General features: G+C 42.4%; 1 protein-coding gene across 1 annotated transcript in view; it reads right to left on the bottom strand.

Moving 5' to 3' along the window:
• The window catches only part of LOC120988554 (A.superbus venom factor 1-like), a 413,068-nt gene that overhangs the window by 144,275 nt on the left and 253,348 nt on the right, over positions 1-15,445 (bottom strand). Inside the window, exons 21-23 of the mRNA XM_040416077.1 lie at positions 12,396-12,456; positions 12,163-12,249; positions 11,830-12,033 (exon numbers count right to left, since the gene is read on the bottom strand). Coding sequence (XP_040272011.1) covers positions 11,830-12,033; positions 12,163-12,249; positions 12,396-12,456 — 352 coding nt within the window. The remainder of the gene's footprint in view (positions 1-11,829; positions 12,034-12,162; positions 12,250-12,395; positions 12,457-15,445) is intronic.

Below are 15,445 nucleotides of genomic sequence, written 5' to 3'. Positions count from 1 at the left end.
CAAGGGAGGTCAACGGCTGAAATGTTATCAAGCGAAAAAGGGGGACAAGTTATTGAACCAGAAGCATCCAAGTAAAGGAGGGGGCGCATAGCAATTACCCACTCCCTACTCGGGGAGGTAGTGACGATAAATAACAATACAGGACTCTTAAGATGCCGTGTTATTGGAATGATTAATAAAAAATTTCAGGGAATGTCACTGCAGTATTTTGGATTAGGAAAGGTTATACAGGAGAGGCCCTGCTGCCGCTTTGTTGACTCTAGATAACTTCTGCATGATCGCACGTCCCCGTGACGGCCTTGATCCAATTGGATATCTTCCCTATCAACTTTTGATGTTCTTTTATGCGCCTACCATGGTGATCACGGGTAACAGGGAATCAAGGTTCCATGCCGGAGAGGGAGCCTAAAAAAGGGATACCACATCCAAGGGAGGTCAATGGCTGAAATGTGATCAGGCGGAAATGTGGGACAAGTTATTAAATTAAATTCAGCACATGCGCCAGGCAAGGGATGTGCGTCCAACCGGTTAGGCACAGAGCTGCTACGAGATTTCGCCCATTATCGCACACCACTAGGCCGGGCTTGAGGCTCACTGGCACCAACCACTCATTGGTCTGTTGTTCCATGCCCGTCCACAGCTCCTGTGCGGTGTGAGGTTTGCCCCCCAAACAGATACGTTTCAAAACTGCCTGCTGTCGTTTAGCCCTGTCTGTGCTGAAGTTAGTGGTGAAGGTGTTACGCTGACCGGATGAGGAGGCAGTAGAGGATGAGGAAGCGGAGTGGGAGGAGGAAGCAACAGGAGGCAAAGAGAAACGCCCTGCAATCCTCAGTGGTGGAAGGACACCACTGCTATCTGCCTCAGGCCCAGCCGCCACTGCATTGTGCTGATAGGAAGATATAACGTCCCTGACCATGCTTACTGGTCCACGTATCCGTAGTTAGGCGGACCTTGCCACAGATGGCGTTGCGCAGTGCACATCTGATTTTGTCCCCCACTTGGTTGTGCAGGGAAGGGATGGCTCGCCTGGAAAAGTAGTGGTGCCTTGGCACAACATACTATGGGAAAGCCACCGACATCAGATTCTTAAAACTGTTCGTGTCCACCAGACGGAATGACAGAATTTCAAAGGCCAGGGATTTTGAAATGCTGGCATTCAGGGGCAGGGATCGCAGGTGGGTAGAGGGGTACTTCCTCTTTTGCTCCAGTGTTTGGGAGATAGAGAGCTGAACGCTTCAATGGGACATTGTGGAAGTGCTTGGTGACCGAGATGGTTGCTCCCACATCCTCTGTTTGCGGGGTGGCAGGTGCCACTGTCACTCCAGAGGGGGTGAAGAGGCCCAGACTGCAACAGAAGTGGAAGCAGGAGGAGCCAGAGACCTTTCTTGGTTTTTGAGGTGTCTACTCTGTGACAAGGGTACCACAAGTAGAGTCCCCTTTTTAAATACACACAGACTCACAGGCCTAGAGGCCCCTTTTATTTTGCTTTAAAAGAGAAATATTCCCTTGCTTGGAGCTGTGTCCTAGTAATTGAAAATAACACTTCCCCGTCATAAAGATAAGGATGGGGAGTTTCAAAAGCACCCCTGCCGAGGCTCATCGTAAAATACTGGATCCTGGGATAACATTAGCCAGACATTCTGACTACAGTCCCAGCAGGGGAACAGAGAGAGATGGGAAAGCGACCTATTGAACCTTTGAGGGACTCAAACATTGCAATTTTTTATATCTCTGGTCGTAGGCATATTCTGCACTGGCTAAGGCCGGATTCAATCTTTGTGGACCAGTGCGGTCACGGAGATATCAAACAGTATATTTAAGCCTTCCTGGAGAACCACAAGCCCCAGCATAGTCAAGTTTGGTCTTGTTAGACTCGTAAAATCATAAGGGTCATTAATACATGAATTTCATAGCTGTATTTAGTGGTTCTACAGAACTTTGGGCTCAGCCAGAATAAGGACATTCTGGGCTGACCTTAGCTGGGTCATAAGCCTTGCTGACACCTTCTCGACCCTGCCCTCACTTTCGTACCATTGGTGGGCAGAACTGCTGGCACCTCCTGTTTTAGAACTGTTATAAGATGCTGTCAGGGCATTGTATGGCAACCCTGCCTTGCCTTAACACCTTGATTTGTATCGCATTCTGAATGTCAGTGCTCAGGGTCCACTGATATTATACCAATCGGATTGCACAAGGACTGAAACAGAGGAACTTATGTATACTTTTCATCCATTATCCCTTTTATTTTAATTGTCGTGAATTAATATTACTTTGAATTATTATTATCTAGAATAGTCATTTTTCTGTAAATGCCATGTTTTTCCTTTCACCTTTTATTAAAAGATTGAAAAATCTTGCTAAGTCTAAGCAAAGGAATTAACGAATCGTGTCTCTAAAAAGAGAAATGTTACCATTTTGTATGAGAAAAGTTATTTTGATTGTTGCTTGGCTGAACAATTGCGATCGGTCAGCAAGCAGGAGCTGGTTCATTCCTTGCTCTGAGTGAGGGTGAGTGACCGGAAGTCGCTTTGTGTGCCGTTAAAACACATGGTGGCAGTATACCGAATTGTATCTATAACGGTTAACTGGAAGTTAACCACCCCTTGTCACGTGTGGTATCCGTCTGCGTACAGGTACGTTCGTGACATACTCCACTGCAGCTCGTGCTTTGCACTTAGATGCGTGGACATGCAGGTTGTGCTCAGGTTTAGAACGTTTATGCCTCGCTTCAGGCTCTGATTGCACAGCGTGCAAACCACTCGTGTCTTGTCGTCAGCACATTGTCTGAAGAACTGCCATGCCAGAAAACTCCTTGGAGCTGGCTTTGGTGTGCTCGGTCCCTTGGTGTGTTGGGCAGTGGCATACTGTCTAGGGGACGGCCTCTCCGCTTTTGCACCCTGCTCCTTTTTCTGTGTTGGTGGCTCTGTGCGACCACCGCCTCTTCCTCCGAACTACACAGGTCACTCGCATGACCTAAATTCCATGTGGGGTCGAGGACCTCATCGTGCTCCACATAATCTTCCACCCAGTCTTCACCTCTGCCCTCCTTGTCGGTCCTTGTTGGTCCTCCCATGTACTCATATAGAAACATAAGTGGTTGGCCATCGGTGCATCTCTTCCACTTCTGGGGCAGGGATAAGTGGATGGCCTTGGGAAACCTTGCTAGCAGAGTCATCAAAAAGCAGAAGAGAATGCTGCATGACTTGGGGCTCAGACTGCTTGGCTGATTTGCAAGTGGGTGAGGTGAAAGATGGAGGGCCATGGGCTGCAGGTGCCAACTCTGATCTTTCAGCAGGGGACTGGGTGGGAGACAATGTGAAGGAACTGGAGGCACTGTCAGCCACCCAATCTACCAGCGCCTGTACTTGTTCTGGCCTCACCATTTGCAGAGCTGCATTCAGGCCTACTAAATAACGCTGAAGGCTCTGTCGCCTACGCGCACCTGAGGAAGGTGTTTCACTTGTGCGTGTAGCTGGCACAGATTGACCACGTCCTCTCCCTGCAACAGGAGCTCCACCATCACCAGCAGCACCACGACCAGGGCCATGTCCCTTATTTGACGCTCTTCTCATTTTTTGCGGTTATCCACCTAAGTAACAGACGTTTTTACTAAATATAGTTCCCTGTCAGCAATGCAGAGTAGGAGTTTTTCAACTGCAAAAATGCGTTAATGTCACCCACCAATGAAATAGATGAATTTTTGAAATTTAAATCCCTGTCACCTATGCGGAGCAGGGGTTTTTAAACGGCAAAAATGGGTTAATGTCACCCACCAATGGAACAGACGATTTTTTTAAATTTCGGTCCCTGCCACCTATGCAGAGCAGGGGTTTTTCAACGGCAAAAATGGGTTAATGTTACCCACCAATGGAACAGACGATTTTTAGAAATTTTGGTCCCTGTCACCTATGCAGAGAAGGGGTTTTTCAACGGCAAAAATGGGTTAATGTCACCCACCAATGGAACAGACGAATTTTTTAAAATTATTTCCCTGTCTGCTATGTAGAGCAAGGGTATAAAACAGCCAACAAAGCAAATATGTCAACCCCTGAACTCACAGACGGATTAACTATATTATTGTCCCTGGCACATGTGCAGGTGTACTTCACATAAAAATTGGTTTGTTGCCCACCTAACTAACAGATGGATTAAGTATTAAATTATTAATATTTATTTTACATGTTGCATTGCGCCCACCAAAAAATTGCTGTAGGGAGGTCAGCCAAAGAATTACCAGACAGATAAATTATCTTTCTGTGTCTAGGGGTTAAAAATGGTGTATTGCACATGTGCCCTGGCTGGACAATTGTGTACCTGGCCTATGTTGGTGCAGGAACCCACCCTCCGAGCCACTTGTGAATGACTGGCCTGATAACCGTGGAACTGTCACCCCACATTCCTACAGATGGATTTACTGTATTTGCCTGGGTGTCACATATGCAGCGCAGGCCGCAAAGGTACTTTATGCCCCAAAAAGTGTGTTTTTTTTCATTCAAACAACAATGTAACAGCAGTATTTAACGGTTGCATTGGACTGTCAGAAATGCAGCGCAGGCCGCAAATGTACTATCTCGCACAATTATTATTTTTTTAAACAAAAATATAACAGCAGTATTTAACTTTTTTATTGGACTGTCAGAAATGCAGCAAAGGCCGCAAAGGTACTTTATGGAAAAAAAATAAGATTTTTTCACCCACAGTGAAACAGATGGATTTACTGATTTTATTTCACTATCAGATTTGCAGTGCAGGCCGCAAAGGTACTTTATGGCCAAAAAAAAGTGTTTTTTTGACTCACAATGTGCCAGTTGTATTCACTGATTATATTTCACAATCAGATTTGCAGTGCAGCCTGCAAAGGTACTTTATGGGGGGGAAAAAAAATGAATTTTTCACCCACAATTAAACAGATGATTTAACAGATTTTCTTTCACTATCACAAATGCAGTGCAGGGCGCAAATGTACTTTTTAGCAAAAAAAAATTTATTTGTCCCCCCAGAATCTAACAGATGGATTTACTAAATTGATTACACTCACATATGCAGCACAGGGGTACTTTACAGAAAAAACGTGAATATGTCACCCCCTGGGTCCCTGAACTCACAGACAAATTACCAATATTATTTTCCCTTCCCCTGGCACATATGCAGTGGGGGTGCACTTAAAAAATTGTTAAATGTTGCACACTGAACTAAAAGAACAGGATTAAATTATTGTCCCTGGCACATATGCTGTGCTGGTGAACTGAACTTGCACAAAATGGCCGCTGACGCCCACCTAACTAACAGACGGATAAAACTTATTTTTCTGTGTCACTGGGCTTAGAGCAGGGTACAAAAATGTTGCATGGCACCCACAAAAAAAATCACTGTAGATCGCAGAGTTAACAACAAGTTCTGATATCAGATTCTTTCCCATTCTCTCCCTCACAGCAGCAGCATCCTATCCCTACACTAGTAAGAGCAGAGTGAAGTGAGGCGCTACGTGACTACAGCTTATATAGAGGCTGGGTCACATGCTGCACTGGCCAATTATTATAGCTTGCTGCATTTTCAAAGTGCTGCTTTTATAAGTGCATTTCAGTTATTCAGGAGACTAACTTAGACCTACTTAGAGCTTTTCCACTGTAGCAGAACTTCAGCTGAGTTTCTGGTGGATACTCAGACACAGCTTCCAAACAGGTAAGGAATTTGTTAGACAGGTTCTCACTATTGTCTGAGCATAGGTGATTAAGGTGTTAAATTTGTTGTTGGGGGAGGAGCCTTTGTGGGAGTGTGTGTATATATAGCCACATAGTATTAGCTTGCCTAATTATAGCTTGCTGCATTTTTAAAGTGCTGCTTTTATAAGTGCATTGGAGATATTCGGGAGATAATCTGAAGATGGATACAATCTAAAAAAGTAAGATTTGTTTGTTTAAAATCTTTCCCCTCTTTAAAATGGCAGACCTGGTTCTGTGCAGGAATTGTTGTGCTTTTATTTCAGGTTCCACTCTTCGGAGGTTTGGATACTGTCTGATCTGTAGACAGCTCTCCATAATGCAGCAGGAAAATTCATTTTTGAAATCTGAGATTTGTAAATTAACTGTTAAACAAACTCAGGCTGGGAACGTTGCAATGCCACTGCCACAGAGGCCCCCTAGAAATGGAAGATGGGTTACTGCAGGTTCTGGTATGCTGAGAGTTGTTGATAGAAGACAAGTCCCACAGTCTGTGGCTCTCCATAATTCATTTGCAGCACTTTCAGAGCGCAAGAGCAACATGGAGGATGGCTCAGGCACAGTGGGTGAGGAACAATCATCTCCCATGCCTAAAGTATGCAAGACTGCAGCCAAAGACAAAAAGAAGAAGGTGAGGACTGATAGTAAGCAGCTGTTGGTAGGAGATTCTATCATAAGAGGTGTGAAGTTTGATAAAAAAATGGTTTTGTGAGATGTCTGCCTGGTGCTACCGCTAGCAGGGATAGACGACGTATACTTAATATTGTTAGGAAAGCAAAGCAGTAAAGGGAGGTGGTTGTTATTGTCCATCTTGGGACAAATGATCTGGCGTGCAATGAGGTTTCAAAGGTGAAGGAAGCTTTTCACACACTTGGAAATGATATACGGGAAGTTGCATCAACTGTTTCATTCTCTGCAGTTTTGCCTGTGCATAACCTTCAGCATGACAGGAAGATGCGCATTAAGGAATTCAATGTATGGCCTGGTGAAGGGTGTCTGAACCTAGGGTTTGGCTTTGTGTCTCATGTTAGCTCTCGTTGGAATGGAAAAAAACTGTACAAGAAAGATGGTTTGCATCTTTCTCTCAAGGGAACGAATGTCCTACTGGGATTATCTCTACAGCAAGTAGTTGAGGAGCCAACCCGGAAGGAGGCCATTTTAGATTTAGTATTCACAAATGGGAATTTGGTATCTGATATTACTGTAGGGTAAAGCTTGGGATCTAGTGATCACCAGTCAGTGTGGTTTACTATAAGTACAGTTACTAAGTCACACCACACAAAAACAAAAGTTTTAGATTTTAGAAAAACAGACTTTTCTAAAATTAGATTAGTGGTATACGAGTCCCTATCAGATTGGAACAGTTTTAATGGAGTCCAGGAGAAATGGGACTACTTAAAAGTGGCACTATTGAAGGCAACAGATAATTGCATTAGGCTTGTCAGGAAAAGCAAAAAAAGGAAGAGACCACTGTGGTACTCAGCAGAAGTGACCAAAATCATTAAAAACAAAAAGATAGCATTTAGTAATAATAAAAAAAAACAAGGATGACAGGCAAATTTATAAGATTAGGCAGAGAGAGGCCAAACAAGTTATAAGAGCTTCTAAAGCACAGGCAGAATAGAAATTAGCTCAGTCAGTGAAAAAAGGCGATAAGGCATTCTTCAGATACATAAATGAAAAAAGGAAACTAAAACAAGGAATTAACAAATTAAAAACAAAAGGAAGGTATATGGAAGAAGATAAAGAACTAGCTGACTGCCTCAATGAATACTTCTGTTCAGTTTTTACAAAGGAAAATGAAGGAAAAGGACCTCAGTTAGGAAGGAAGACTAATGAATCTTTTGATGCATGTGTCTTTACAGAGGAACAGGTTCTAAGTCAGCTGTCTAAAATTATACAAATAAGTCACAGGGGCCTGATGGGATACACCCAAAGCTATTAAAATAGCTTAGCGGTGAACTAGCAAAACCATTAACAGATTTATTTAACCAATCACTGGTAACAGGAGTCGTCCCAGAAGAATGGAAATTAGCTAATGTTGTGCCCATTCACAAGAAAGGTAGTAGGGAGGAATCGGGCAACTATAGCCCAGTAAACCAGACATCAATAGTGGGGAAATTAATGGAAACCATACTTAAGGAGAGGATTGTGGAACATCTAAAATCCCATGGATTGAAAGATGAAAAACTGCATAGGTTTACTTCAGGGAGATCATGTCAAACTAATCTTATTGATTTTTATGATTGGGTGACTAAAATAATAGATGGCGGAGGTGCAGTAGACATTGCTTATCTAGACTTTAGTAAGGCTTTTGATACTGTCCCACATAGAAGGCTTATCAATAAATTGCAGTCTTTGGGCTTGGACTCCCATATTGTTGAATGGATTAGGCAGTGGCTGAGGGACAGACAACAGAGGGTTGTAGTCAATGGAGTATATTCAGACCATGGTCTTGTTACCAGTGGGGTACCTCAGGGATCTGTTCTGGGACCCATATTGTTTAATATCTTTATCAGCGAAATTGCAGAAGGCCTCGATGGTAAGGTGTGTCTTTTTGCTGATGAAACAAAGATTTGTAACAGGGTTGATGTTCCTGGAGGGATACACCAAATGCAAAAGGATTTAGGAAAACTAGAGGAATGGTCAAAAATCTGGCAACTAAAATTTAATGTTGATAAGTGCAAGATAATGCACCTGGGGAGTAAAAATCCAAGAGCAGAATATAAAATCTGTGATACAGTCCTAACCTCAGTATCTGAGAAAAGGGATTTATGGGTCATTATTTCAGAAGACTTAAAGGTAGGCAGACAATGTCATAGAGCAGCAGGAAATGCTAGCAGAATGCTTGGGTGTATAGGGAGAGGCATTACCAGTAGAAAGAGGGAGGTGCTCATGCCGCTCTACAGAGCACTAGTAAGACCTCATTTGGAGTATTGTGCGCAGCACTGGAGACCATATCTCCAGAAGGATATTGATACTTTGGAGAGAGTTCAGAGAAGAGCTACTAAACTAGTACATGGATTGCAGGATAAAACTTACCAGGAAAGATTAAAGGACCTTAACATGTATAGCTTGGAAGAAAGAAGAGACAGAGGGGATATGATAGAAACTTTTAAATACATAAAGGGAATCAACAACGTAAAAGAGGAGAGAATATTTCAAAGAAGAAAAACCGCTACAAGAGGACATAGTTTTAAATTAGAGGGGCAAAAGTTTAAAAGTAATATCAGAAAGTATTACTTTACTGAGAGAGTAGTGGATGTATGGAATAGCCTTCCTGCAGAAGTGGTAGCTGCAAATACAGTGAAGGAGTTTAAGCATACATGGGATAGGCATAAGGCCATCCTTCATATAAGATAGGGACAGGGGCTATTTATAGTTTTCAGTATATTGGGCATACTAGATGGGCCAAATGGTTCTTATCTGCCGACACATTCTATGTTTCTATGTTTCTATGTTTCAATCACAGCCATGCCATTAGTAGGCATGGCTGTGATGGCTTCTAAGTGCAAACGAGTTAAACGCTTGTTGATTGGCTGCCCTGCAGCCTTAAAAAACACCATTAAATCGTTGAACACCGAACTCGAACCCGAACTTTTACAGAAAAGTTCGGCTTCGGGTCTGGGTTCAAAAAAATCATAAAGTTCGGTACGAACCCAAAATTTACAGTTCGGGTTCACTCAACCCTACATATAACTGCACCGCTGAATGGCAAATATATTTTTCTTTTACCACTTATACACTCCACAAAAGGCTTTAGAAGATATAACTGCACTGCTGAATGGCAACTATATTTTTATTTTGACACTATTACAGAACAAAAAGTGCTTTAGGACATATAACTGCACCGCTGAATGGCAAATATATTTTAATTTTTCTCTTTATACATGCCACAAAAGGCTTTAGAACATATCACTGCACCGCTGAACGGCAAATATATTTTGCTTTTGCCACTAATACACTCCACAAAAGGCTTTCGAACATATAACTGCACCACTGAATAGCAAATATATTTTTATTTTGCTACTATTACATGACAAAAAGGGCTTTAGAACATACAGTTGATATGTTAAAATGTTAGGTTTCTGTGCTGTAAAAAAATGAGACAAAGATAAATCATTTCAGAACTTTTTCCACCTTTTAATGTGACCTATAAACTGTACCACTCAGTTGAAAAACAAACTGAAATCTTTAAGGTAGAGGGAAGAAAAAATATCAAAATAAAATATGGTTGCATAGGTGTGCACACCCTTAAGCTAATTGAAGCACCTTTTGATTTTATTACAGCACTCAGTCTTTTTGGGTATGAGTCAATCAGCATGGCACATTTTGACTCTTCTTTGCAAAAACACTCCAAATCTGTCAGATTGCGAGGGCATCTCCTGTGCACAGTCCTCTTCAGATCACCCCACAGATTTTCAATCCGATTCAGGTCTCTGGCTGGACCATTCTAAAACTTTAATCTTTTTCTGGTGAAGCCATTCCTTTGTTGATTTGGATGTATGCTTTGGGTCGCTGTCATGCTGAAAGATGAAGTTCCTCTTCAAATTCAGCTTTCTAGCAGAAACCTGAAGGTTTTGTGCCAATATTGACTGGTATTTGGAACTGTTCATAATTCCCTCTAGCTTAACTAAGGCCCCCGTTCCAGCTGAAGAAAAAGAGCCCCAAAGCATGATGCTGCCACCACCATGCTTAACTGTGGGTATGGTGTTCTTTTGGTGATGTACAGTGTTGTTTTTGCGCCAAACATATCTTTTGGAATTATGGCCAAAAAGTTCAACCTTGGTTTTACCAGACTATAACACCTTTTCCCACATGTTTTTGGGAGACTTCAGAGGTGTTTTTGCAAAATGTAGCCTGACTAATGTTTTTCTTCATAAGAAAAGGCTTTCATCTTGCCACTCTACCCCATAGCCCAGACATATGAAGAATACGGGAGATTGTTGTCACATGTACCACACAGCCAGTACTTGCCAGATATTCCTGCAGCTCCTTTAATGTTGCTGTAGGCCTCTTGGTAGCCTCCCAAACCAGTTTTCTTCTTGTCTTTTCATAAATTTTGGAGGCACGTCCAGTTCTTGGTAATGTCACTGTTGTGCCATATTTTCTCCACTTGATGATGACTGTCTTCACTGTGTTCCATGGTATATCTAATGACTTGGAAATTCTTTTGTACCCTTCTCCTGACTAATACCTTTTAACAATGAGATCCCTCTGATGTTTTGGAAGCTCTCTGTGGACCACGGCTTTTGCTGTGGGATGCGACTAAGAAAATTTCAGGAAAGACCAACTAGAGCAGCTGAACTTTACTTTGGGTTAATCAGAGGAACTTTAAATGATGGCCGGTGTATGCTGACTCCTATTTAACATGACTTTGAATGTGATTGCTTAATTCTGAACACAGCTACATCCCCAGTTATAAGAGGGTTTGCACACTTATGCAACCACATTATTTTTTATTTTTTTTGTTGTTTTTCAATTGAGTTGTACAGTTTATAGGTCACATTAAAGGTGGAAAAAGTTCTGAAATTATTTATCTTTGTCTCATTTTTTTACATCACAGAAACCTGACATTTTAACAGGGGTGTGTAGATTTTTTATATCCACTGTGCATATCAAGATTGGTTCAGACCTGGGGGGGGGGGTTATTCTATCCGTACAGAAAACCTCTCTACCCCAAAATGGAGGGAAACACCCCAAAGATGGGTGTACCCTGCGCTGGAACGTACCCCTTATATCTCCCTAATACACCCTATAATGTCCATACACATCTCCTAAAAGATGATTTTTCATTCAGTTTTCAGTAGTACAACCAAACAATATATCAAAGGATAAACTAAAGTTAAAAAAAATCTTTGTTATCCCCAGGTCTACCATCCCTAACGTTTCCCTGGTGAAAAAGAATAATAACCAATGAACCTGAGGACTGGGGCATGGTTGCGCAAAAGGTCACGTGAAATCATTAAATCAACCAATTGTACCTCCTGGGTGAGGTTAACTTTTTTCCATAATTTTTTTGGATTGGTCATTTTTATTCTCCACCTGATAATGGATTAAGTCCTGTACTCTAACTTTTGGAATCAAAATTGACTAGAGAATATCTTACCATTTTTGATGTACTGAATGGCCTGTTTCCTGCGCAGAAATCCTAGTCTATTCCATTGGTTGCTGAAATCCAAGTAATGTGTGGCTATCAGGGAAGTTGTGATAGTGAGCATGTTACCCTCGCCAGATCCACCTGGAGCCTTGATCAGGTGGTCCAGATTGACACCATCAATGGATTCCTCTACCACTTCACTTATTGGGTTTCCTGGGTAATGCAGAGATATAAGTCATGAGATCAGGGAAGGAAGAGTGCCTATTTCAGGTTCTTCATTCTGTACACAAAGTAGATGTGCCCTATATACTGTAGTAGTAGGATCAGCTAATCAGTGCTCACCTTGGATGGTAATAATGGTGTCAACTTGTGTATTAGGAACAATATTTGGGGGATTTACTACAGAGATCAGCTCTTCTTGTACTCCTCCTGTATAAGAATAAGCAATAAGAAGAAATTAAAAGTTATCTGGACAAAACAATAACTGATCAGCAGTACATGACATAATCATTTTAATTTCTCTCCATCCCCCCAAAAAGTTCTTATCCCAAGTATATGGTAATACAATTACAAACCGTTTAGTCCTGGCTCCAAAACAACTGATTTCACGGTCTGTGTCAGACGTTTTCCTTCTGGCTGGAGATAAAAAAGGAAATTAAATTGCAAGAAAATTGATACTGATCTTCTCTGACATGGTGATGAACAAAATTGGACATCTTTGCGACTAATTGTGAAGGCACTTCCAACCTCCCTAAAGTCTTTTTTATGCATTCTGCATTAGTCGTTTGTGTCACAGCCCGATTGTGGGTTTAACTGAGCTGAACTCACAATATCACAGATCCCTATGATGCTATGAGTTTGGATCCCTTAAGCCTACGTCCGGGCCATGACGCACATAAGTAATATAGATGTCTAATATGTCCTGAAGTTGAATGTGTGAATAGCCCCTAAAGCTGGAATCGCACATGAAGATTGATGTAGAAGTTTATCTAGAAGTTTTCAATGTAGTTTTATAAACCAAGCCAGGACTAGTTCCACAAAGAATGAAAAGTACAAAAGAAACTGATTCTCCCATTCTCTTCTATCTATTTTAAAAACGACAAAGTACTACCACAAAGAAATTGTAGCTTAAGGCCTCCTACGTTCAAACTCTTTTCCTGGGACCTTGGAGCATTTTTCTGTAAAATGTGTTTTTACGGTGGTTTCAATTGGCTTTTTGGTGGAGTTTTTATTTAGTATTATTTTGGGCATAAATTTTTCCAGATGTTGCCTACAAATGCCTATGAAAAAACACCAGAAAAAACATTATCTAGATTATGCTGTATTTTGAAAAAACAAAACTACACGGATCCAAAAAAGCCACCAAAAGGCAAATAAACCAAAACAACTTGTAGGTAGTGATTTTAAAAATGGATTGGCATATTGCCATAAATGTCAGATAGGTGTAGGTCCCACTTTTGGGACCCGCTCATATTTCCAAACTTGGGCCCCCTAAGCAATGGAGAGTGCGCCTCCCTTGCTCAACCACCCCGTGTTTACTGTTGCCTAGTGTTGGCTCAGCTATTTCCAGCAGTCCCGCAGCAGTTAATGGAGAGGTGGCCACACTCACTCGTCTATTTTCAGAAATCCCATAGCAATGAACGGAGAGGATGCCGCACTTCACACTCTCCTTCAAGTCAGGGCCCCGTTCTGGAGATAGGAGGGTCCCAAAGGTGAGACCAGCACCTATGTGCCATTTAAGGCATAACCTAGCAATGTGCCATAAATTGTAAGATGGAAGAACCCCTTTAATACTTCCGCATAGACATCTGACAGCCATTAAAAAATAAACAAAAGAAAAAAGCTATTCACAATAACAATAATAAAAGGTCATGAAAAACCCTAGCATTTAAAAAAAAACAACACAATAGGAGGAATGAATAATTAGCATTTTTTCTTTCATTTTTTTTTCTTGTAGAACTAGATATTTTAGATTGGTTTTGTGCATCAAAATGCACATAATGTAATATTTTGGCACATGCATGTCAATATTAGATAGGTGTAAGTGCAGGAAAGCCTTTGCTCATAGGTGTAACAAATTTATAAAAAAAATCCCACATCCTTAACGAATTGGGACAACTTCAGGATTCATACTGTATGCAGTTCGTATGGTATACCCCTAGGTGGCAAACATTTGAGCAAAACTTTTGAAGCAAACGCACTTCATACACCTTACAGGTGAAACTCGAAAAATTTGAATATCGTGCAAAAGTCCATTTATTTTAGTAATGCAAATTAAAAGGAATTGCATTAATGCACCTTAAATTTAGATTTTTGTGAAAAGGTTCTATATTCTAGGCTTAAAGTGTCACACTCTAGTCAGCTAATTAATCCATACCCCCTGAGCAAAGGGTACCTGAGATTGTGACTTTGGGGTTTCATAAGCTGTAAGCCATAATCATCCAAATTATAACAAATACCGTATTTTTCGCCCCATAAGACGCACTTTTTCCTCCCCAAAAATGGGAGGAAAATGCCCCTGCGTCTTATGGGGCGAATGCTGACAGTTTAACATCGCTGGACGCGATGTACGGAGCGGGGGCCGGGGGAGGGACTGGGAGGAGGAGCTGGGGGCCGGCAATAGCGGTGGGGCGGTGCGGTCACTGTACTATAGCCCCGCCCCACCGCTCTGGTATACTAATATAAAATGTATTATTGAATTAACAGTTATTAAACATGCCCCCCTCACTCCTAATAGTACCGTATATCCTAATTTCTTCTGTATAATGCCGGCAGGCAGGACGGGCGGGTGGCAGCGTAACTCCCTGATGTCACGTGCCTGCACCGCCTGCTTTATGAATGAAGCAGGCGGCGCAGACAAGTGACGTCACTGAGGGACGCGCCGGCCGACCGGCCCGCCTGCCGGCATTATACAGAAGAAATTCGGATATACGGTACCATTAGGAGTGAGGGGGGCATGTTTAATAACTTTTAATTCAATAATACATTTTATATTTGTATGCGGCGGGGGCGGCGGCGGCGGTGGGGGGGGCACACGGAATCTGTGGATGGCACAGTTAAGGGGTGGGGGTCTGTGGATGGCACTGTTATGGGCTGGGGGGGCACTGTGGATGGCACTGTTATGGTGTGGGGGGTCTGTGGATGGCACATATATAACAGTGCCATCCACAGATCCCCCCCTGTAACAGTGCCAGCCACAGATCCCCCCGTAACAGTGTCCGTCATCCACAGATCCCCCCATAAGTGTCCGTCATCCACAGATCCCCCCATAAGTGTCCGTCATCCACAGATCCCCCCATAAGTGTCCGTCATCCACAGATCCCCCCATAAGTGTCCGTCATCCACAGATCCCACCATAAGTGTCCGTCATCCACAGATCCCCCCATAAGTGTCCGTCATCCACAGATCCCCCCATAAGTGTCCGTCATCCACAGATCCCCCCATAAGTGTCCGTCATCCACAGATCCCCCCATAAGTGTCCGTCATCCACAGATCCCCCCATAACAGTGTCCGTCATCCACAGATCCCCCCATAACAGTGTCCGTCATCCACAGACCACCATTAGTTCCAAACCCACCAAAAGCACACCTTTTGGTTAAAAAAAATGTTTTTCTTATTTTCCTCC

This window comes from Bufo bufo, chromosome 1, assembly GCF_905171765.1.
Source record: "Bufo bufo chromosome 1, aBufBuf1.1, whole genome shotgun sequence".
NCBI lineage: Eukaryota > Metazoa > Chordata > Amphibia > Anura > Bufonidae > Bufo > Bufo bufo.
Note: the sequence above shows the minus strand (reverse complement) of the source record. Positions and strands in the feature narration are given on the sequence as shown.